Source organism: Zootoca vivipara, chromosome 9 (genome assembly GCF_965207765.1).
Source record: "Zootoca vivipara chromosome 9, rZooViv2.hap1.1, whole genome shotgun sequence".
NCBI lineage: Eukaryota > Metazoa > Chordata > Lepidosauria > Squamata > Lacertidae > Zootoca > Zootoca vivipara.
The window spans coordinates 68,136,728-68,160,329 of NC_142592.1; the positions used below are offsets into that span (position 1 = coordinate 68,136,728).

Sequence of the window (23,602 nt, forward strand, 5' to 3'; positions counted from 1 at the left end):
ATGGAACTGGCTGAGATGACCGGGAGAATTCGTGACCGGGGAGAAGAAGCGACAGAAGAAGATTGGAAAGATTTCAAAATTTATTTTAAAAAATATGGTAAAATTGTATATTGAGATTATATTTAGAAGTTTATAGAAACTGCGGGTTTGGGAATTATGTGAAGTAAATTGATGTATGAGAGATCTGAAATTATAAGGAGTTTTAAATAATGAATTGGAAATTGCTAAAGATAAAGGAGTAATGAACCGCAGATGGAGGGAACTCGAGGAAGTCCCCCCTATACAGTGTTAAAAGAAAAGGATTTTGCATTTGGATTTTTGCATTTGTCTTTTTAATGTTGTCTTATTGTGTTTATTGTTATTTTCATATTGTGTTGGTTTTTTCTGTTGTAAAATCAATAAAAATCATTATAAAAAAATAATAAAAGATAAATAGGTACTGCTACAGCGGGAAGGTAAACGGCGTTTCCATGTGCTGCTCTCGTTTGCCAGAAGCGGCTTTGTCATGCTGGCCACATGACCTGGAAGCTGTATGCTGGCTCCCTTGGCCAATAACACAAGATGAGCGCCGCAACCCCAGAGTCGGCCACGACTGGACCTAATAATGGTCAGGGGTCCCTTTACCTTTACGCTGCTTACTATACATTCATCTCTTAAGAAGTGTGCATGCACACGAAAGCTTACACCAGAAAAAACTTAGTTGGTCTATAAGGCGCTACTGGACAGTTTATTATTTTTATTTTGACTGCGTCAGATCAACATGACTACCTACCTGATCTCTGAGCAGTTTACATAAAAAGTTTTTAAAAATACAAAAAAAAACTAATAAATCAACAAGGCAAATGATTCACATATCAATAAAAACAGAACAAGGCGGCAAAACTTTATTATCCAGGGGAACACTACATAAAAAGGTGTGTTTTCAAGAGGTGTTTCACCTCCCAAATGGCATATTCCAAAGGGTGCTCCAGGTAGGGTATGTGTGCCACCACCAAGAAGGCCCACATCTGAGGTGTCATAAAGGGGCATAGCTCTCAAGTTATTCTCTGAAGACCTCAGCGATCAGCCAACGTCTGCTCAAGGCATTTGGGCACCTGAGGTGAACCACAAAATGGGAGACCAGGAAAGAATGGATCTTTGAAGATCTACATCAGGAACAAGGGAGGGGGGTAGCAAATCAAATGTAAACTGTGGTTGTAGTGGGAATCAAAGGCTGTTGCTTCAGCAGGCTGTTGGCGTGTTCTATTTTTTTTTTTTACAATTTGTTTGGTTTTTCAAATTAAAATTTTACAGAGATCCATCAAACATAAATAATAAAAACAAGATTCCAAGGAATCTCCTGGGCTTCCATCCTCCCCTTTGTGGGTCCTATTATTTATCATTTCCTCCCGCATCTTTTATGATCATCTAAACCCTTTACCTCTTCCATTATGTCCAGAATTCAACTTTAAATACAAGTGCTATTCCGATCCTACTAACGCTTTTAACTCTTTACAATGGTCTTTAAGGTAAGTTATAATTCCCCCCCTTCCTTGTTAAAACTTTGGTCTTCCTGATTTCTGACTCTTCCGGTCATTTTAGCCATTTCGGCATAGTCCATCAACTTCATCTGCCAGGAACTTTATCTTTTTTTCCAGGGTGGGTGGGTGTTTACTAAATCACACCATTTCCTCAGTGGGGTGTGAGACCAGCACTGGCTATTATTCACCGAGAGGCCTCTGCAGAGGCAGCATCAACATATAAAAACGATCCTTTCCTGGCAAGGCTGCCCTTTCAAGCAGGCAGAAATCCAACAGGCGCAGCAAGCCAGATAAGAGGGAGTTGTTGTTTTTTACCCCCACCATGCGCTGTAGCTGTTCAACTTCTGCCTGCCAAGCCACCTGTTCCAGGAACAGCTGCAGAGGCAGGATCAACATATCAAAACAATCGATCATTTCCTGGCGAAGCTGCTCTTTGAGGCAGGCAGAAATCCAACAGGCGCAGCTTTCCTAGGAAAGCCAGATAAGAGGGTTTTTTCTTACACCCCCCACCCACGTGCGCTGTAAGCTGTTGAACTTCTGCCTGCCAAGCCAGCTGTTCCAGGAACAGCCCAATAAATAATAATAATAATAATAGTAGTATGATATTTTTATTTTTTAAGGGTGGTTCCCTCTCACATTATTAGTAAGGAGACACACAGAGAAGGGCTGCTTCCTTTTTTGCCCGCCTCCCGGCACAGGGCGGGCCACTTCCGGGCGGGCGCGTGCTGCCGCCCGGACGCCTTTGGCGGCGGCTCCCCCCGCCCGCCCGCCCGGAAGTGCGTCGTCGGTTGCCGTCGGTTCCGGGCGGGAGCGCCGCGAGCCAGCAAAGGACGGGGCAGGACGGGGCCTTCTCTCCCTCGCTGGGCCGCTCGGGTTTTTTTTTCTCCCCACCCCCCTTCCGCGGGGCTCTTTTTATTCCCCCCACCCCCTCGCTCGCCGCGCGGGGAAGAAGAGTCGGCGACGTCGGCCTTTCCGCCTGGTCCGCCTGCCGGGGCCTCCGCTGACGGCGCTGGAACTTTCTCCCCTCACGCGCGGGGCGCGGTTTCCGCGGAGGGGGGGGAGCGTCCTCGGGGCGACACCAGCGGCCTCCGCTTCTTCTTCCTTCCCGGTAACGGGCTCCCGGGGATGGTCTCGGAGGCCTGAGGAGGAGGAGGAGGAAGACGAGGGATGGATCCTGGTGGCGGAGGAGGCGGCGGCTGCCCGGGACCCGGCTCGGGCGGGGGCGGCGGAGGCTCGGGCGGCGGCGGCTCGGGCGGCGGCGGCGGGAAGCCGAACCTGCAAGTGGTGTACCAGGCCGTGCAGGCCCTGTACCACGACCCGGACCCCAGCGGCAAGGAGCGCGCCAGCCTCTGGCTCGGGGAGCTGCAGAGATCGGTGAGCGGCTAGCGGAGTGGGGGGGGGTTGGGGGGAGGGGAGGGGGGAGGGCGGCGAAACGCCGGAGGGGGTTGGGGAGGGAAGGGGCAAGAGCGGCCCAGGCTCACCAAGGCGCATGGGGAGCCCTGGAGGGAAGGAGGATTCCCCGGGCGAGGGCGCACGTGGGGGGCAGAGGGCCAGGCGTGGTGGTGGTGGTGGGGATCGGGGAGGGTCACGAGAGGGTCGAGGCGGGCCATGGAGACAGGCGGGGAAAGGAGCTAAGAAATTGGAGTCGTAGTAGTAAATAATAATAATAATAATAATAATAATAATAATAATACAGGCGGGGAAAGGAGCTAAGAAACTGGAATCGTAGTTAATAATAATAATAATAATAATAATAATAATAATAATAATAATAATAATAATAATGCTCTGCCCGTCTGACTGGGTCTCCCCAAGTCGCTTGGGGCGGATGCACACGGGATGGGGTGGGGGGTGGGAACGGTCTTTGATGCCAAAGGGGTCAGGCTCGTGTTCAGAAGGACCCTGTGGGATTGGGCCGAGGGGGACCAGGAGGAGAGACCCTGGGAGGGAGGGATAAGCTGGGGCTGTTGGGTCTGGGCAGGAGACGGGCGTGGGACATAAGTGCCTGGGTAGCCAGAGGCAAGGAGGGGTGCCAGACGATTGGGCAGAATTTGGGTGAGCAAAATAGCTACGGGGGATTCTGGGAGGGTGCTGCTCGGAAGGGGTGATGGGGTGCGTGCGTGCAGGCCTCAAGGGACCTTGGGTTTGGGAAGCGGCTTTGGAATATGACTAGACTCAGGGTTTTTGCAGAATACCGGTGAGTTCCCGTGTGATGAGTTTTAAGGTGGCTTCTTCTGAGGCCTTGCAGTGTCCCGGGCAAAGGTGGGTTCCTGAGCAGTGGCTTCTCAAACGGGTAGGATCCAGGCCCTTTCTCTTGTGCTCTCAACTGCCTACGTAAGGGGTGTGGCTCCCACCTTCACAACCACCCACACCCAGCACCCTTTTTCATTCTACTCGCAGCATGGGTGCTGGAGAATTAGGCCCGGAGGCTCATTCTGTAGATGAGTAACCGTAGTCCTCCTGGAGAGCTGTTTCCTTGATGCGCGAGAGAAGTTCCAGGCATCAGATTTAACTGGCTGTGCACTTTGCGGTGCAAGACATGGCCCTCCTCTGCGGAAGAGGTGGGGATTAAAGTTTAAAATGAGTGTTGGAAGCACCTTAGCTTGATCCCAGCCCAGTACTCGTTCTGTGGAGTTGAAGATGTAGATACTGTAGACGTAACTGTTGTGACAGATCTCTTGGCACCATCCACAGATTCTTCAGCATTTGGCATGGATTCATGCAGAGCTAAGCAAATGTGTGTGTTGTCAATTCGTGCTGTGCCATAAACATAAAAAACTGAATCATGGTGCTTAACGCTTCACTCAAAATGCACCCTGGCTTTAAAAAACAGAGATACTTTGCTGCAACCTGCGCAATTTGACAAGCTGTTTGGATTAAAAAAGCAAATCTTATCAATTTGGGAGTGTCGGTCATTTCCCTTGTTGTAGTACGCTTCTTAAATCCCTGAGGCTGTGGAAAAGTTGTCCCTCTTGGCCTCAGTCCTGATGGTTTCCCTTATCTGCAATTTTTGCCATGGTGTGTTTCTGTCCCGCTGCTCTGGGTTGTGACACCAGGGGGAGACGTAACTTCCTTTTATTCTTCGCAGCAGCAAGCTTGCATGCCTGGATTATTCTGAAATGGGCTGGTTTGTGTTGTAGCTTATGCAAGTTCTCTGCCTTTGAAACTCTAAGCTTGCCTCTGAATGCTCAGAATCCCAGGCTTCATTCATGGAGTATAGGAAGAAAGTCTAGCAGCCCCTTTTACTTTAGCACAGGCCTTGAGCCTGCCTTTTTGCCCAGTTGCGAAACTCACTTTGAACATGTGTGAGATAAGGAAAGCTGTACTTTGCCTCCCTCTTCTGGTCTTGCAGTTTCTCCCTGGGAAGCTGTAAGTTGCTTTCAGAGACCAGAGCTACAGGTTTCGCCTGAGAATTTGAGGGATTCCATGCAAGGCAGAAGCTTGGAGCCAAAGGAGCCTGAATTGTTACTGGCTTCTTAATAGCTTGAATACAACTGATCTCGTCCTGATCTCTTCTCTGCCCGGCCTAGGGAGCTGGGAGGAAGCCACTGCAATGGGTAACTTCTCCCTGCAAATGTTGATAAGGTTTGGGTGCATTCTTGGGAGTCGCACCCATGTCTAAAGATAGTTGCAAAGCCAGTGTGACCCAGTTAGACCCGTCTTCTAGCCTCTGCCATGGACCCATTTTCACTATTTTAGAGCACCAGAAATTCCACAAAACAAGTGGACTCCCTTTTGGGGATTACAGTCATTCTGAATGTGCTAAAGCTCTGGTATGCAACTAGTTTTACTGCAGGACTACTTTGGGAACTTCTCTGACCCTGTGGGCTATAGTTCTCCCCCCCCCCCCAGCTCACTTCTGGAAAATGCTATTTATTTATAGGATAGTTATTTTATTTTGCTTACTTATTAATACATACATACATACAAGGAACTCAAGGTACATAGTTCTCCTTTCCCCCATTTTATCCTCACAACAACCCTGTGAGGTATGTTAGGCTTAGAGTTGGTGACTGGCCCCAAGGTCACCCAGTGAGATTCATGGCTGAGTGGAGATTTGAACCCTGGTCTCACCTGGCCTAACACTCTTAACCACTACACCACATACGTATAAACAACACTCTTAATATATATTCCAGGGCAATTCACAGTAAAAATTCATAAGCAGTACTGTATTCATAAATAATAATTAATCAATAAATGAAATAATAAACTTGAATAACTAGTCAGTTGTAAAAGCACCGAAAGTGCTTCAACGACAGTAGAATTACATAATAAAACAGCCAGTGTTTAGAACATGTTGAATTGTAATTTTAAAATCCTCTGGGCGCAGCCCCCTTGCGCTTCTCTTGCCTCTGGATTTGTAGCTTTAGGGCCCAATACAAAGGACTGCCCATCTTTACTGCATATTGCGTGCCGGGCCGGTCTTCTGAGAAAATTCTTCCTTTGCATTTCTCTCCCGCAGTCATTCAAGGAGGACAACTGGTGTGCCACTGGGCTCTTGGTACGCTTCTTAAACACCAGATCTACTCTTTATCTTTCAGAATGACGTGTTTTGGAGGATTTAGGCTTGTTCAAATATCCCACAAGTAGGGAAAGTGTCCAGCTGCGACATACAGCAATAATTGTGCTTTTTGGTATCTTAATGACTGACAGATTTATTGTGACATGCTTTTGTAGGTAAGGAAGTGAGTAAAGGATAGGGGATGGGAGGAGTTAATCCTTGCCTACTAAAAACAGGCATGTGCTTGAGTCCATTTTAAGGTATCTAAAGGAGAAATAGAAAAAAGTAGCTTCAGGCGTGCCCAGAATGCATATGTGTCATATGTGTCATTTTTATACAGGTGTTAATATGAGTGCATGTGCTTACCTGGTAAATCCTCCCATTAAATCCAGTGGAGCTTATTTTCCAGTAAATGTATACAGTAGTAGGTTTACATTTTAAGGTAGCTCCAGTTAACTAGAAACAAACAGCCTATGTTCTCTAGAGATTGTAAGTTAAAGATGCCTCCCGAGTTGAGAATAAGCCTAGTGGCTTAGAATCATAGAGTTGGAAGGATAATTTGGCCCTGTGGGGATCAGTCCAGCGACCGGGGCGTAGTTAGCACCATGCTCTAACCAGCGGAGCTGCATGAAATAGCCTGTGAGCCAATGTCTTTGGTTCAAATCTTACCTTTGCCAGAAACTTGCCAGGTGGGCTTGGACAAACCCAATTTTTCTTTCAAGCTTGCCTCCCATACATTTTTATCCTATCCCTTCCCCCTGTAGGTTTGGGCAGTATACAAGAGCCACCCACCCACCCCACGCTTTAACCCTCGTAACGCTGCGAGAGAACATAATCTCGCTTGCATAAATTGCAATGACCTCATTGGCACCTGGCCTTTGGAGACCTATGTGGCTGAGGACCCAGACACCTGGAGGAACATGGGACTCATAGAATTGCAGTGTTGGAAGGAACCACGAGGGTCATCTAGTCTAACCCCCCCCGCAAAGCAGGAATCTTTGGGGTTCCTTATTTATTTATTTTGGATTCCCCCCCCCCCTGATGATTGGTTGCTGCCATCCAATGTAAGAGCTGTCCTCTTAGGATTGGGGGAGAGCCTGGCATCACCTCTCTTCCTCTCACCTAGAGGGACAGACACGACCGAAGACGAGCAATTGTTGTGAGCGAGATGATTAAGCAAAAATGCTGACTCTGGCACGTCAAGCCTTTTTTGTGTGTGTTCTGCATGCCGGTATTTTGCTCTTTGTTCGATTCTGTCCCAGTTCGGCTGTGCAAAGAACTTTATAGCCGCTCTTTGATCGCATGAAACCCTGTCCTGTGGTACTTACTAGCGATCTAAATCAAGTCTTCCTTAGCTTGGTGCTCTCCAAATGTTTGGGGTTGCAACTTTCACAATCGACTCTGGGCATTGTGACCATGTGGATGCAGCAGAGTCATTTGTGTGGGTTTGCCCGTGATGTTTCCCATTTGGCTGAATCAGAAGAGTGCTGCGTTAAAGGGTCTGTCCTAGTAGGCAGCTGAGGTGTGGTTGGCCCTCCACATTGGCACTGTGGCCGGGAGATGGTCTTCTTGTCATCTCCATGAGAGTCTTCCTTGTTGACGTCCAATTCCTGGCCTCCAAGCCCAAATCTTTCTAGGCGTGCTGTCTCCCGAACTACTTCTTCCATAGGAAATACCTGATTTCCCTTTTTTGTGGTCCCATCTAGGCCCCATTGCACTTGGTTAGAGGACAGGTCCTCTCTTTGATTGCTGGTGTGAGCAGGAGGGTTTGCAGAGGCGCCGACCTACTTGAAGGATCCCGTTTCCACTTTCAGGGAAACGAGATACTCTTTCGACTTGCCTGTGGAGAACTCTCTTCCCTTGGTTCTCCTCTGCTGTATTCACTTTCAAGCGTCGCCTTGGGCTCTTTTACGCATTTGCCTGCTGGGTGGCTTTCGGGACAAAGCCAAGCCCGCTCGCAGCCTCCAGATTAATGCATTTTCCGCAGCATTTCGGACTTGCACAGGAGCAAGTCAGGAGGCGCCGCAGAAGGAGGACATTCCACCCTGTTCCCAAGACTGAGTTCCATTCAAGCCTTTCAATATATTTTTTATTACTCCTGATCTGTTGAGAGGGTTGTGCACTGCGATCTTGTTTCATTCTTGACTAGAGCATATAGGCAGGAGGTGCAAAGGGTTTTGCAGTATTTAAGAGGTAGCTGGGAGGGGAGCGGTTGAGACCCAGACTTCCCAGCGAAGAGAGGGGATGTTTGCAGTGGTGACCCAGGCAGTGTTCGGGCCTTACCTGGGAGTCACCTGATGTGGGAGGCCCCCCCTCCAGTATTTGGCTGCCAGTTGCAGCCCCTTAGTGTTGAGGGGGGAACTTTGCACATGCTCAGAGCTGCTCTTCTCACGACAGGTGCTGCATATATTGCAGAGTGGATCCCTAGCTCTGAGAAAGATTCTTGACTTGTTCTTTTGGAAGGCCTTGTTCTCATTATTCCCCGTGTTGAGGAAGGGTTAGGTGGGGACGGAGAGAAATGTCTGAAAATAAGAGAGTGGTGAGGAGAACAGTGCTTGGGGAGAAACAAATTTTTTTAGAAAGGCTTCTAAATCTCCAAACCCATGAAAGAGAAGCGAGTTATGTTCTTTGCCCCAACCAAGACTGTGACCTGGGGGCAGCTTTGAGCGGTCTTGTGACCTCCCCAGGAAGCAGGTGGGCAGCAATCCCCACAACTGATGGGGATACCCCAAATCTCAGTCTTTCAGCCAAACACAGAAGAGTGCGGAAGGTTGCTTTCAGGAATCTAAATAGAATTGTGGTAATAATAATAATAATAATAATAATAATAATAATAATAATAATAATAATAATAATAATATAAATGCAATCTACCCCCCCCAAAAAAAAACAGTTAACAATCGCTTTGGAAATTGGGTTTCTAGTGCAAGGTCTCCTTGTCTGAAAACTCATCAATATTTCAGCCCAATCCTCCAAATAGCTTCTTCAAACTTGCAAAATAAACGTGCCGTGGTGATTTCTACAAAACCTTCCCAAGGCAGCAGCAATACATATTATTATTTTTTTTAAAAAAAGCCCAGTTCTTTCTCTCCTGTTGTCTGTTTGGGCATTTCAGATCCTCCCAGGAGCCGTTTTTACAGCCCGTTTTCAAAAGATCGTCGGTGGGTAACCCAAAGTGGTGCCCTCTGGACGCTGATAGACTGCAAAGCTCATCAGTTGCTTAGAGAGTGGTGCTGATAATGCCAAGGTTTCAGATTCATTCCTTGTGTGGGCCACCTGCATATTCCTGCTTTGCAGGGGTTTGACTAGATGACCCTTGGGTCCCTTTCAACAGGGTGGATAAAAATCATTTGATTTAAACAATAATCAAATTTTTAAAATTTAAATTGGATTTTTAAAAAATTTAAATCAAAATTTTAAAATAATATGCTTTTGGAGAAAAAAAATCTTTCTAAAGGTAGTTTTCTATTTAAGTTACATTATAGTCCAAAGGCTATTCATCAGGAAATAAGGATTTGTTTTAAGTTTTCCATGTGTGCTAAAACTCAGTTTGAGGGTTTTTTAAAAAAATTGTTTAACCACATCAGTTAACAAACCTGGATACATATGCTATAATGTTATTGTTTTAGTTAAATAAATAGTTATTAAGGAAGTAGTTATTTTTCACCTTCCAATAAAGTACAGCAGAAAAACTGTCCAAATATAGGTAGGTAGCCGTGTTGGTCTGACACAGTCAAAACAAAATAAAAAAATCCTTCCAGTAGCACCTTAGAGACCAATGAAGTTTGTCATAGGTATGAGCTTTCGTATCTGAAGAAGTGTGCATGCACACGAAACCTCATACCTATGACAAACTTCGTTGGTCTCTAAGGTGCTACTGGAAGGATTTTTTTATTTTGTTTTGTCCAAATATAAACAGTTAACTTATTAAACCTGACAATAATTTCATAATTATTGGTCTGTGTATTTCTAGCAGTATAACCAGATCAGTAAGTTTGGATATAACTGTAAAAACCGCTCTGAAAATTTATTATTCCAAAAATGAAACCTTCATCTGGTTGCAAATATTAAGATTATACCAGCAAGAATGAGTCTTTCTGTAAAAAACAATTATTTAAACCAAGTCTAACTGACTGGTGATTTGAATCGTGATTTAGACCGATTTGATTTAAATCAAATCTACCCTGCTGCTTTCAGCTCTATGATTCTGTGACCATTTGCCTTGCTGGCTGGGGCTGATAAGAACTGGAGTCCACATCGGCTTCCCCTGAGTTCCTGTGCCACTCAGTGATGCTTGCAACTTTATATGATTCCTGCTGGAGGCTAAAGTGACTGCTTTCATTCCCTCCCCCTTTTTTGCTGCTGCTGCTGTTGTTGTCGTCTAATCGTTTAGTCGTGTCCGACTCTTCGTGACCCCATGGACCAGAGCACGCCAGGCACTCCTGTCTTGCACTGCCTCCCGCAATTTGGTCAGACTCATGTTCGTAGCTTTGAGAACACTGTCCAACCATCTCGTCCTCTGTCGTCCCCTTCTCCTAGTGCCCTCCATCTTTCCCAACATCAGGGTCTTTTCCAGGGAGTCTTCTCTTCTCATGAAGTGGCCAAAGTATTGGAGCCTCAGCTTCACGATCTGTCCTTCTAGTGAGCACTCGGGGCTGATTTCCTTCAGAATGGATAGGTTTGAACTTCTTGCAGTCCATGGGACTCTCAAGAGTCTCCTCCAGCACCATAATTCAAAAGCATCCATTCTTCGGCGATCAGCCTTCTTTGTGGTCCAGCTCTCACTTTCATACATCACTACTGGGAAAACCATAGCTGTAACTACATGGTACCATTAAAAGGGAACAGATCTGTCAATTATAGTTTTATATGTTGTACAGCCATGGTGTGTGTGCGTGCCAGCCCCTTGGATCTATTCATTTTTCTACATCTACTCCTTCCCTTTTTCTTGAGGACGGTGGTGTAACATCCTGCCTGGGACTGGAAGGATAGCAGTCTGAGTGCAACAACCTTGCCCCGGAAAAGAGAGTGGGTGTTGAAGGCTGTGTCACGGTTGTTTTCTCTTTGCTTTAAAGGGAGAAAAGCAACTCATTCTGCACTCCATCCCAGGGAGGGAGGGGAGAGCTGTCCCCACAGGGCCACAAATGACCAACGGTCTTACAAGAGTTTTAGGGAATTCCTAGGAGGAGAAGGAAAGCATGTGTATGAGAGCCGCACAGGTCCCTGGCAGAATAGGGGCCAGAGCTGGATGGTTATGGTGGTCAGAGAGTTGGTTGCACACAGATCTGGAACCCCAAAGCCCTGCAGTCCAGGGTGAGGAGGAGAGATCAAGGTCTGGGGCAGCCAAGTCGCCAGCCCAAGCATGCCAAGGAGAGCCAAGGGTGGGAGACAAATCCGTCTACCCAAGGAGCGGGGGGAATGGGACGATGGCGACGACACAGAGTAGGCGCTTGTGCATGAGGCCTTTGTAGCCTGTTGTTCAGGTTCGGACCCAGGAGAGTTGATGCTGCCCCTTTAGTGGCCTCAAACAGACTTGCTACTGGATAGACTTGCGCCCTATCTGACAGCTTGCTGTAGGTCAGGGATTCCCAAACATTTTGGGGGCCCTGCTCCCTTGGTTGGTTCCATAAACTCATCTGCAGCCCACCCCGACCAATAAAAAGCATAATTCAGAATAGTGGTTTACGCAGCCCACTAAGGACATTAATAACACAGTGAAAACAGTAACAGTTAATTGCATGTTTATTCAAAATCCCATTAAAACTTTAATTAATTCAGCAAACTGGATGGAATCAATCCAGTTTTTCAAAGTCAGATACCGCGTTTCTCCAAAAATAAGACACTGTCTTATATTTATTTTTCCTCAAAAAAAAACCACGGCGGCTAATTTTCAGGGGATGTCTTATTTTTTTTATTAAGTATGGAACTGCCTATCACTATGGCTTATTTTTGGGGTATGGCTTATTTTAGGAGAAACACGGCAGTCATTTACATCTCCAGTACTTCCTTGTCTCCCCCATGCCATTCACTTCCAATCTGGGACACCTACTGGGATAATAACTAAAAATCTAATAGCTGAATAATAATAACTAAAAGAATACAAGTTTTTAGGGTCTTTCAAGAGACCAGGGAACTCCTTTTGCTGACCGTCTTTTGCAACTGGTCTATGAAATAGGTTCTTTGGAGTTTGAAGCTGCTGATAAACACACACGCACACCCACCACCTAGCTTTTCTGCCCTGATGGCACCATTCCCCCTTTGTCCCGCCCCAAGGTCCACGCCTGGGAGATCTCGGATCAGTTGCTGCAGATCCGGCAGGATGTGGAATCGTGCTACTTTGCCGCTCAAACCATGAAGATGAAGATCCAGACCTCGTTCTACGAGCTCCCGACAGACTCTCATGTCTCGCTGCGGGACTCGCTGCTCACCCACATCCAGAACTTGAAAGACATGTCGCCTGTCATCGTCACCCAGGTGAGCAGTGAACCCCACGTTTGTGGGGAGCAAGTGGCCATTTCGGAAGGAAGCCACCAGCTTGGATGGCTTCTAAAAGGGGCTTCATGGAGGGGTATGTTTTATCGGTGGTTACTGGCTGGGTTGGGTTTGTGTGCTGCCTCCACACATTGAAACCAGTTGCTGAATTGCACAATACCAGTTGCTGAAACCACAGGAGGGAAGAGAGCTCTTGTGCTCGGGTCCTGCTTGCATCTAGTTAGCTAGTGTGAGAACAGGATTCTGGGCTAGTTGGGACCTTACCTTCCAAGTCCCGGACTGCAGAATCCGGGACCGGCAGCCGTGTGACACCGGAAGTTGCCGGTGTTGCTTTGCCCTTCTATGGGCACCAAAAATGGCCGTCGCCGGCTTCAAAAGTCGCATCTACGCATGTCAGGAAGTGCGTCGACGCAACTTCCGGTGTCGCTCCGCCCATCTATGGGCACCAAAAATGGCCGACACCGGAAGTCGCGTCTATGCACTTCCGGACATGCGTAGATGCGACTTTTGAAGCCGGCGGTGGCCATTTTTGGTGCCCATAGAAGGGCAAATCTGAAAGGAAAAAAATGGCCGCCGACAGGAGAAAATAACAGAGAAAAACGGGAGACGAAGTGATACGGGGGACCACTGGGAAAAGGTAAGCAAAATCAGGGTTTTCCCGGAGAAAACGGGGTACTTGGCAGCTATGGTTGGGACACTGGCCTGAACCTGCAGGCTCATCTGATGCTCTTAAGACCTATTGGCCCTGGCAGCTCAGTGGACTGTCAAAAGGTAGCCTGCCTCTTCCTCAGTCTACCTCTGAATACCAGTCCGGTTGACCAGGGAGCAACAGCGGGCCCTGCCTTTAGCTTTCGTGTCTGTCTTGGGGGCTTCCTGACTGGTTAGTGTCAAGCAGGGTTCTTGGACTTGATTGACCCCTTGGTCTGAACTCAACCAGCAGGCAGCTCTTACATGAACTGAAAGCCATGCGCAATTGCAGCAGACTGTTTCTTGGGGCGGGGAGCTAGATATTTCAGCTGGAAGCAGGCACCTTTGACTTGTGTTCTCCCACTGCCTCTCTCCCCTTGCAGCTTGCGTTAGCCATAGCAGACCTCGCCCTACAGATGGCCTCCTGGAAGGGCTGTGTGCACACGCTGGTTGAAAAGTAAGTGGCCCTCTTTTTCAAATCTCCCTCTTCTCCCCGCCTCCAGTTAAACCTTCTATACCCAGTAATGGTTTTGCAAAGTGCTGATGACATGAGATGGCCCCGTGTGTGAAGTGGGGAACCCAGATGAGGTGCTTCTGTGTAAATGCAGATTCTCGTGGGGTGGGCTGCTCTTCTGGGCCTTTGGAAACGGCTTCCAACCATGTGGGGAGCTGCATATCACAGGTGGGAGAGGTTTAGTGGGTCTGGGGACTGCCTGTTTGTTTGTTCATGCTTTGCTTTTTCATGCACATGGTTGTGTTCCGACTGCCAACCTGAAACTTAACAGAAAACGCTGAAGGGTAAAGTTGATTTAGGGACAGCACCTCCAGTGTTTGCTCACAAACAGGCAGCCGTCAAAGGTGTATTTAAACAAAACAGTGTTTGTGATCTTGGTCAAAGTGGGGAAGGGCAGAGGCGAAATGATAATCTTAATGGCGGGGGCTAGGGACCATCAATGACAAGGTTCTGCCCCACATACTCATTAAGCGTACCAGTATATGAGCCAACTCCTAGGGGCTGAGGTCCCTTTGGCCCCCAATAAAATATTTGAGGGCCCTCCCCTGTGTTGATGGGGATTGCCATTCATATGGTGTGTGTGCGCCGTGCTGTTGATTGTTTATGTGGGATGTGGGGCAGGGCTTGCTCCCCCCCCAATATTTTATGCAAGCTGGCACCCTGGGTACCACTGATGGTGATAAAGATGGGACACTAATCACAGGCCAGCTAGAAGATCGTAATCTTAATTTGGGGAAGGAAGGACCGTAGCTCAGTGGCAGAGCATCCGCCTTGCATGCCCAGCTTAAGTCCCCAATGGCATCTCTGGGTAGGGCTGGGAGAGAACCCACCCTGGAATCCTAAAGAGTTGCTGCCTGTCAGTGTAGACAGCACTGAGCTAGATGGACCAAGGGCAGGTTCCTGTGCTAATAGGCAGACTGGACCCAAACTGCGTAGGGCTTTAAAGGCCTCAACCGGCTTTGAATCAGGCTCTAAATATAGCATTGTACATGCAGCAGTATTTCTGACTTCCTTTTCAACATCTTCACTCACTCTTAAACCATATTCTTAAGCCAGCCTGTTGTCTATGCAGAACTGGCTTGACCGAATGAGAATATAGGTTACAGCTGCGATAAACAGTCCAAATTCTTTCAGAGCCGAGAAGCAGTATTCTTAATTTCCTTGGAAGGCAAAACCGTAAAGCCAGATAGATTAAGGGTGGGTGGGTGGGAACCTAGACAACTGCAACTCTTGTTACTTGCCACAGAGGTAGGGGTGCAAATTTGTGGTTTTTTTTTAAAAAAAGCACGAAAATATATTTATCATGTTTCTTCCTGCTCCTGCATGGGACTTCCAGGATTGCTTAACTGAGGGACTGATCAAGTCCAAACCCGCATAGCATTAGTAGTTCTTAGGCAATCGCCCAGGCTCTTTTGCCCAGCTAGGACAGCCACCCTCTGCAATCGGGAGCCCTGATTGCTGGTTGGCTGGGGGGCACCCCTAGCAGCAGTCCCCTTTCATTGCCGTCTCATGTTTCTCTTCCCTTCCCTGGCCCCAACTCCCCTCCTCCCTCCTCCCTCGCCCTGGAACCCCAGGTACAACAATGATGTGACCTCACTGCCCTTCCTACTGGAGATCCTGACTGTGCTGCCAGAGGAGGTCCACAGCCGGTCCCTGCGCATCGGAGCCAACCGCCGCACTGAGATCATCGAAGACTTGGCTTACTACTCCAGCACGGTGGTCTCTCTGCTGGTAAGCAGCCAGGAAAGGGGAAGACCCTGGGAGCTGGTTGGGTGGAGTGGTTAGAGTACTCGACATGGAGGTGGGAAGGTCTGGGTTCAAATCCCCACTTAGCCCTGGAGTTCAGTGGGCAACCTGGGGCCTACCAATCTATCTCAGCCTAGTCTACTTCCCTGGACAACTGTGAACTTGAAGTTGCATGCTCCTGAGGTGTGTGTCTGTGTCTAGGGCCTGATAACTCATAGGCTGCCTGCAAAGGAATTGGGGAGGGGGGGGTATTGCTTTCTTTTTTCAATTTATTGAGATTTTTTTTTAGCTTAGCAAAAATTACATAGAATTGTAGAGTTGGAAGGAATCCCCCCAAGGGTCATGTAGGCCAACCCCCTGCAATGCAGGAATCTCAACTAAAGCATTCACGACGGGTATATCCAATCTGTGCATAAAAAACTGCCAAACAAGAAGAGTCCAGACATGTAAGACATAACTTAGCTATGAACCTCGCTCCAGTGGTGCTAGTGGGTGCACAGAAAAAGGACAAAATCCAAACAGGCAGCAATATGTAAAGCCATTGAATTTATAGATTTATAGATTTTAAACTAAGAACCAAAACTGTTCAGGTTGTAATGCCTGTCCACAATGGGTGGTGGAGATCTGGGGGGGAGCATTGCTCCCTGTTGTCTCAAAAGAAACTCCAGAAGCGGAGACCAATTGACTGAAAGTGATGTTTTAGATTTAACCCCTCTTAAGTTGTCTGTTACGCTCTGTAGCTTTTCCTACAACCCCTAACTGCCATGACCATTGCTTTTTGATCTCCCAGCCAGAGCCAGCACATTGGCCAAGTTTACCCCCCCCCTCTTATTTTTTGGGGTGCTAGAATATCCTGGGGAATTGCAGCCTGGATGCCACTCTCCAGGCCAATTAACTAAACATTGCCCAGTCAATTAACTTGGACGCTGCAGCTTTTCTCTTTTGTCTTAATTCTTCCCCTAAAGTTTTGGTTGATTCCACTTGTCGATTAAGGAGGTGACTTGCTTTCAGCCCACGTTGAAATAGCCGCAGCTTTTCTCAGAAAGAGATGAGCTTTGAGGAGAAATGGGACGAGGACAGGATGTGCCAAGAAACTCGCTGGACAGCCCTCCCCCAGTTTAAAATGGAGGGATTTCTCTCCCCCCTTCCCCTGGCGCCCTGCAGTGATCCAGGCTCAGTGTTTGACTAAGACAGCAAAGCTGCTGAGACCAGCATGGTCTCTGTCTGCCTGATTTTGCTGAGGCTCCACTTTTGAGTCACTCGGGGTAAGCTGGAATAACTTGCCCACTGACTGACGTGTCTCCTGGCACGATGCACTTCCTGTTTGGGTCCTTCCTGCATTCCCTGGTTCCCTCTGAATCCCAGGGGGCACTGCAGCCACTTCAGGCCTTGGTTGCTTCTCTTTCTCTACTGTCCCTGAAATAGGGCCTGGCAACCTTGAGAGTTGTTACATTAGACAGAATTCAGGGACCCCCCCCCCTCTTCTCGGAAGGCTGCCCAGGGAGGGGCAGTGCTGGCAAAGAGCAGCCCTCTATGATGCATGGCCCGTTTTGGAGTCCAGCTGCCATCAGCCAGCACAGCTTGCCATACTGCAAAACAGCTGGAGGGCACCTGCATGTGAGCTGCGGATTGCAGACACACACATGCGCAGATTGCATCGTTGGGGATGTGCTGAGCCCCCCCCCATCAGCACCGCTGCGAGGTCTCCCTAGCCTCCCTCTCCCAATTTCTTTTTCTTCCCTGCAGATGACCTGCGTGGAGAAGGCGGGCAATGACGAGAAGATGCTCATTAAGATCTTCCGCTGCCTGGGCAGCTGGTTCAACCTGGGCGTCCTCGACAGCACCTTCATGGCCAACAGCAAGTTGCTGTCGCTGCTCTTTGAAGTTCTGGTGAGTTTTCTGGGGTCCCTTGTCGCTTGCAGAGGGCAGCCTGGCTCAGTGGCCGGGCAGCTTCTGTCGGGGAACAATGGCATTGGGGAGGCACTTAAGTGCAGCCATGGTTGCTGCAAAGGCCTCATTTGGGCAGCTCTTGAAGGGAGAGCTTATGCTAGGATACAATCAGCTACTGAAATGTCCAGATGTGTGCATAGTCCCCTCTTTCTCTGTTTCTGTGCCTGCCTGCAGCTTACTGCGTGTTCACAGAACAGGAGGGGGCTCCCTCTGCAGTGGAATCAAAGAGCTAGAAAGAACCCAAAGGCTGTCTAGTTCCCCCCCTTCTACTGGGACGTGGGGGCCGCCTGCCCACCAGAGCATTAGTGCTGCAGAAAAGAGCTTGCAGTGCTTTCTGCAGTCAAACCACGTCTACTGCAAAAAGCAACGCTCTTCCTCTTCCTCCTCTAGCAGCCCACTGTCTCTGCCCATTTGATGCAGAAGTGGGGGTCGTGGGGGAATCTCCTTCAAAGGTGGGGGTGCTTTTGTAGTAAAGAACCGTGCTGGCTGGGGCTGATGGACATTGCTGAAGGCTGTTTTTGAAAGAGTTCTATCACTTCAGTCCTTTTCCTTCCCCCCCCCCCCAAGACTTGCGTCTTCCACCCTCTGTATGCTGGACCACATTTGCCTCGCTTTACTTGTTCCTTCGTTGTCTTCTGATGCTGCCCTTTACCCTTTTAGCATTGTTGCTTTCTGGACCTCACACTCCCTGTTTGAGCAGGTGGTCTTGGGTCATTTCTGTGTTCCGTATATCTGCTCGTAGGCTACGCAGATGTTACACAGAAGTCCTCGTGGAAGGAAAGTGTGCATAACCGAGACCCGTCTTGTGTTTGTGCTGGGGTGGGGTGGTGGGCACAGCCTGGACGAGATCCCTGCAGCGGAGGATTAAGCTCAATTCCCCCGCTCTGGTGCCTTTCAGCAACAGGACAAGACGTCAACGAACCTGCATGAAGCTGCCTCCGACTGCGTCTGTTCTGCGCTCTACGCCATTGAGAACGTGGAGACCAACCTTCCCCTGGCCCTGCAGCTCTTCCAGGGGGTCCTGACGCTTGAGGCTGCCTACCACATGGCTGTGGCTCGCGAGGATTTGGACAAGTGAGTTTCCGGAGTAACTATTTACGGGGAGCGTGGTCTGTGCACGGCAGGTTCAGGAGAGGAAAGATCGAAGGCACATCTGTGCTGGATTTCTGCTTCCAGTTTTCAAGTTGTCTTGTGTTTTGAACAGACACAATATGGTTTTAGCAACCCAAAGAAGTGCTCTCATTTGGATTTGGGACTTCGAACAGTACAGCTGCTCTGTCCTCTCCGCTGCCTGCTTCCGAAAGTTCTCTTTCAAAAGTGGGCTGCGGTTTTAATTTGTACATTGCCCTTAGCTAATTCACATGGGGCAGTTTTTTTAAAAAAAGGCCTTTCAATCCTTATTTATTTTCGCAAGCCCAAATCCCCCCCCCCCGGGCATGTTGAACTAGCTGTGTGTGTCCTAGGATCCTGAGTAAAGTTTCAAGCAATAATTCCCACCCTGGAAGGGGCACTCTGCCTCTGCAGGAGCCCATTCCTGTTAAGAAATGTACGCTCCGGCTAGAGATGGGAAGGCCTGGGGAAAAAAACGGAAATATGCAGGGATGGGACACACGGATTTTCCCCCAGAGCCGCTTGAAAAAAAACAAACAGAAAAAACCTGCCCCCCCTTTTCCACCCCCCCAGGCCTTCCCATCCCTAGCTCTGCCTATTTTTAAAACCAGTGTCTGTCTAGATATTTAACACTCTCACGCTGTAACTATGTGCTGTGTGAAGAACTGCTTCTGTTTATCTGTCCTGAATTAGGAGAGAGGGGAAAAAACCTTTTCTCTACCCACTTCCTCTGTGCCATGCTTAAGTTTATAAACTTCTAACGTGGCACCTCTTACCCGCCTTTTTTCTAAATTGGTGTTGCCAAAGACTTGCACGCAGAGCTTGTTCCCGTTCCCATGGGGGGGGGGCTGTGGCAGCCAGCACAGATGTGGGAGCAGGAGACAGTGGTAAATGGGGGGGGGCAATGAATGATGTCCTGTTGCCCTGCCTGCCTGCCCGAGATGGGCATTTCCATGGCAAAGGCTGTGGCTTGCTGACTTGGAGCACTGCTTACCTCTAATTTCCCCCCTTTCAGAGTTCTCAATTACTGCCGGATCTTCACGGAACTCTGCGAGACCTTTCTGGATAAGATTGTTTGCACCCCAGGCCAAGGTCTGGGGGACCTGCGGACAATAGAACTGCTCTTGATATGCGCGGGTCACCCGCAGTATGAGGTAGGAAGGCCTCCCCTCCTGCCCCTTCAGTTTCCGGGTTGTTGGCATGGTGGAGGCACCCGCAGGGTGGGCCACTCATTCAGGCAACGGGAGGGTGCTGGGTGATGTTGTGTTGTGCACACAGAGAGGGAGGAACAGTTTAAAAGGGTCTTCTGATTTTAGTATGGAAATCTGTTCCCATATATTTAGTTCTAGACGTCCCATTCTACGTTTGCTTTATTGGGAACATTTAATACACCTTCTTACGTACTAAAACAAACAAACGAATGAGGTCTGGCTCCGACGGCCTTCTGGTGGCTCCCTCACTGCAAGAAGCGAAGTTACAGGGAACCAGGCAAGAGGGCCTTCTCGGTGGTGGCACCTTCAGATGTCAAGGAGATAAAGAACCACATAACTTTTAGAAGACATCTGAAGGCAGCTCTGCATCAGGAAGTTTTTAATGTTTGATATTTTACTTTGTTTTTATACATGCTTTGAGCTGCCCAGAGTGGCTGGGGTATGATGTTGATGTTGATGATGATAAATATAAAGAAAATGTTTTTTTTTTAATGCTAGGAAATAAATAATAAATAAATGGGTCTCTTGCCAACTACAGGTGGTGGAGATTTCCTTTAACTTCTGGTATCGGCTGGGGGAACACCTGTACAAGACGGAGGACATCGTCATCCACAGCATCTTCAAAGCCTACATCCAGAGGCTCCTTCACGCCCTGGCTCGGCACTGCCAGCTTGATCCGGACCACGTAAGTCCGCCTCTCCTTCCTGGTCCCCAAACACCCCTGCGCCTCCTTTGCACTTGGCCCGCAGGAAGGGAGCGCTGGTAGTTATTTACGCTCCCTCCCTCTTCCCTCCTTTGTTTTCCTCTGCCAGGAAGGAATTCCCGAGGAGACGGACGACTTTGGAGAGTTCCGGATGAGAGTATCAGACCTCGTGAAGGACTTGATCTTCCTGGTTGGCTCTGTGGAGTGTTTTGCCCAGGTGAGAGGGGAACAGGTTGGTCTTGTGGGGCTACCCGAAACGCCACCGGCGTCTCCTTCTGGCTTTTGAGGGTGGTTTGGCTGGAAGAGTTGAAGGGGCTTCGCTTCCCAGTGCGTGTCCGCACGTTAATTCCTGCCTTTGTATAGTTTGTTATTTATTTTTAAAGGGTGGAATTCAACGTAGCACTAAGGTGATTGTTTCATGGGCGCTGATCTGCGGGGTTCTCCCAGTCCTCCAAAGCAGATTTTTTTTTGGGGGGGGGAACAGGAGTCCTTTTGCTGACTTCTGCTAATGCAACTCTGTAGTGGAATCCGACCCAACGTGATTTATTTCATAATTTTAATGATTTCCGCTCTTTTCCAAGTCTGCCTTTATTGCTATTTTCTGTGACTGCTTTATAGCGTTTTATGTAAATTTCTTTGAGCTGCGGTTCCCCAAATCTGCAGACCACCAGTGGTCTGCGAGCTTCGTTCAGGGGTTCACAGTGTGTCTGTAAAAATACAAAACCATACAACATCTGGCGCAGCTCATTACAATTGCTACAACGGCAGAAAAATTATTAAGTGGTTTGCCAAGACAGTTAGTGATTTCCAAGCGATCCATGAGATAAAAGGTTTGGGAACCACTGGTTAAAGGAGATTATTTTAATTGAACAGCACATACATCTTGCTAAATATTTTTTTTACAAAGTACAACCCACTTTCACTGGCATGCCCTTTGTTGGTCCCTGGGGCCCTCTTAGAAGCCATTCACCCCCTTCTGTTTTCCCCAGTCATACACCCACTTTGACTACATTAATTCCTCGCTGCCCTTGAGCTCCAAAACCTTCAATCTGCTCCTCTTTCGAACTGGCCGGAAAGTCCGTCCTAACAGTGACTTTATGGTTAGGGTTCATCCATGAAAAGGCTCGTGTCCCTGAATACTTGTTGTTGTTGTTGTTGTTTAGTCGTTTAGTCGTGTCCGACTCTTTGTGACCCCATGGACCATAGCACGCCAGGCACTCCTGTCTTCCACTGCCTCCCGCATTTTGGTCAAACTCATGTTTGTAGCTTCGAGAACACTGTCCAACCATCTTGTCCTCTGTCGTCCCCTTCTCCTAGTGCCCTCCATCTTTCCCAACATCAGGGTCTTTTCCAGGGAGTCTTCTCTTCTCATGAAGTGGCCAAAGTATTGGAGCCTCAGCTTCACGATCTGTCCTTCCAGTGAGCACTCAGGGCTGATTTCCATCAGAATGGATAGGTTTGATCTTCTTGCAGTCCATGGGACTCTCAAGAGTCTCCTCCAGCACCATAATTCAAAAGCATCCATTCTTCGGCGATCAGCCTTCTTTATGGTCCAGCTCTCACTTCCATACATCACTACTGGGAAAACCATAGCTTTAACTATACGGACCTTTGTCGGCAAGGTGATATCTCTGCTTTTTAAGATGCTGTCTAGGTTTGTCATTGCTTTTCTCCCAAGAAGCAGGCGTCTTTCAATTTCGTGACTGCTGTCACCATCTGCAGTGATCACTGAATACTTAATTCTTGTATTTTTTCTTCTTTTGCAGCTGTATGCTACCCTGAAAGAGGGCAACCCTCCGTGGGAGGTGACGGAAGCCGTCCTCTTCATCATGGCCTCGATAGCCAAGAGCGTTGACCAGTGAGTATCACCAGCACTGTCATGGGGGAGGGGGTGGGCCACGGACCTTGAATTCCTTTTTGCCTTTGTGTGTGTATCCTAGTCACCAGCCAGTGGCCTTTGGGTCAAACTCGTGCCATGATCTATTCACTGCACTCTCCGCAGCGAGGGCTAGAAACAGGAAACCTTTTTCTTTCTGCAGTCACTTTCTGCCCACTTTGCGAAAGCGAGGCTCTCCGCTCAGGCCCCCGTTATGGACTAGCTGCTTGCAGAGCTTTGTTGTTTTTTGTTGCTGTGGAGTAATTGTCATTTCCTGCTCTCAGGGAGAACAATCCAACACTGGTGGAGGTGCTGGAGGGGGTGGTACGCCTGCCTGAATCGGTGCACACGGCCGTCCGCTACACTAGCATCGAGCTGGTTGGCGAAATGAGCGAAGTTGTGGACAGGAACCCCCATTTCCTTGGTGAGTGCAAGGGAGCTGCCAAAAGGCCCCCAGAGCTGGGCCTCAGCATCAGGGTTGGACGATGGGGGTGGAGACACTTTGAATTGTGCTTGGGAACGTACTGGGAGCCAATGTAGGTCTCTCAGGACCGGTGTTATATGGTCTCGGCAGCCGCTCCCAGTCACCATTCTAGCTGCCGCATTCTGGATTAATTGCCGTTTCCGAGTCACCTTCAAAGGTAGCCCCACGCAGAGCGTGTCCAAGCGAGAGATAACCAGAGCATGCACCACTCTGGCGAGACAATCTGTGGGCAGAGAGGGTCTCAGCCTGCGTACCAGATGGAGCTGGTAGACAGTTGCCCTGGACACAGTTGGTATGTTGGGCGGGGGGGTGTTGTTGTTGTTTTATTATGCATTTTGTGTTCTCATTTTTGTATTTTTATGTTGTTAACTGCCCTGTGATCTTTGGATGAAGGGAAATAAATAAAATAAAATAAAAAATAGAATACCTCCTCTCTCCCTGCAACAGATCCTGTGCTTGGCTACCTGATGAAAGGCCTCTGTGAGAAGTCCTTGGCCTCAGTGGCGGCCAAAGCCATCCACAACATCTGCTCCGTGTGCAGAGACCACATGGCCCAGCACTTCAGCGGCTTGCTGGAAATCGCACGTTCCCTGGACTCCTTCATGCTCTCGCCCGAAGCAGCTGTGGGGCTCCTGAAAGGTACGTGCTCCTTCCGCAGCGGGGGGGGGGCGCGGGGGCAGCCAGCCCTACAGGGGAGGAGAGGGGGCTTCCCTGGACCACGTCTTTGCTGTCCTCCTGCAACAGCACAGCCTGTTTTGAAGGCCCCTTGCCTCTGGAAAGCTAGCATGCCAGGAATACTGGCACA

The 23,602-nt window shown here is 48.6% G+C and overlaps 1 protein-coding gene across 2 annotated transcripts in view; it reads left to right on the forward strand.

The window, feature by feature from the left end:
* The first annotated feature begins 2,317 nt into the window (after nt 1-2,317).
* The window catches only part of TNPO3 (transportin 3), a 34,188-nt gene continuing 12,903 nt past the window's right edge, over nt 2,318-23,602 (forward strand). The window contains exons 1-12 of one of the 2 annotated variants that reach the window (XM_060279261.2): nt 2,318-2,894; nt 12,298-12,498; nt 13,587-13,660; nt 15,292-15,448; nt 17,210-17,353; nt 18,312-18,487; nt 19,539-19,677; nt 20,273-20,419; nt 20,547-20,654; nt 22,204-22,295; nt 22,598-22,737; nt 23,245-23,436. In XM_060279261.2, the coding sequence (XP_060135244.2) occupies nt 2,688-2,894; nt 12,298-12,498; nt 13,587-13,660; nt 15,292-15,448; nt 17,210-17,353; nt 18,312-18,487; nt 19,539-19,677; nt 20,273-20,419; nt 20,547-20,654; nt 22,204-22,295; nt 22,598-22,737; nt 23,245-23,436 (1,777 nt within the window). In that variant the 5' untranslated portion in view covers nt 2,318-2,687. The remainder of the gene's footprint in view (nt 2,895-12,297; nt 12,499-13,586; nt 13,661-15,291; nt 15,449-17,209; nt 17,354-18,311; nt 18,488-19,538; nt 19,678-20,272; nt 20,420-20,546; nt 20,655-22,203; nt 22,296-22,597; nt 22,738-23,244; nt 23,437-23,602) is intronic. The other variant, XM_060279260.2, reaches the window with a different exon arrangement.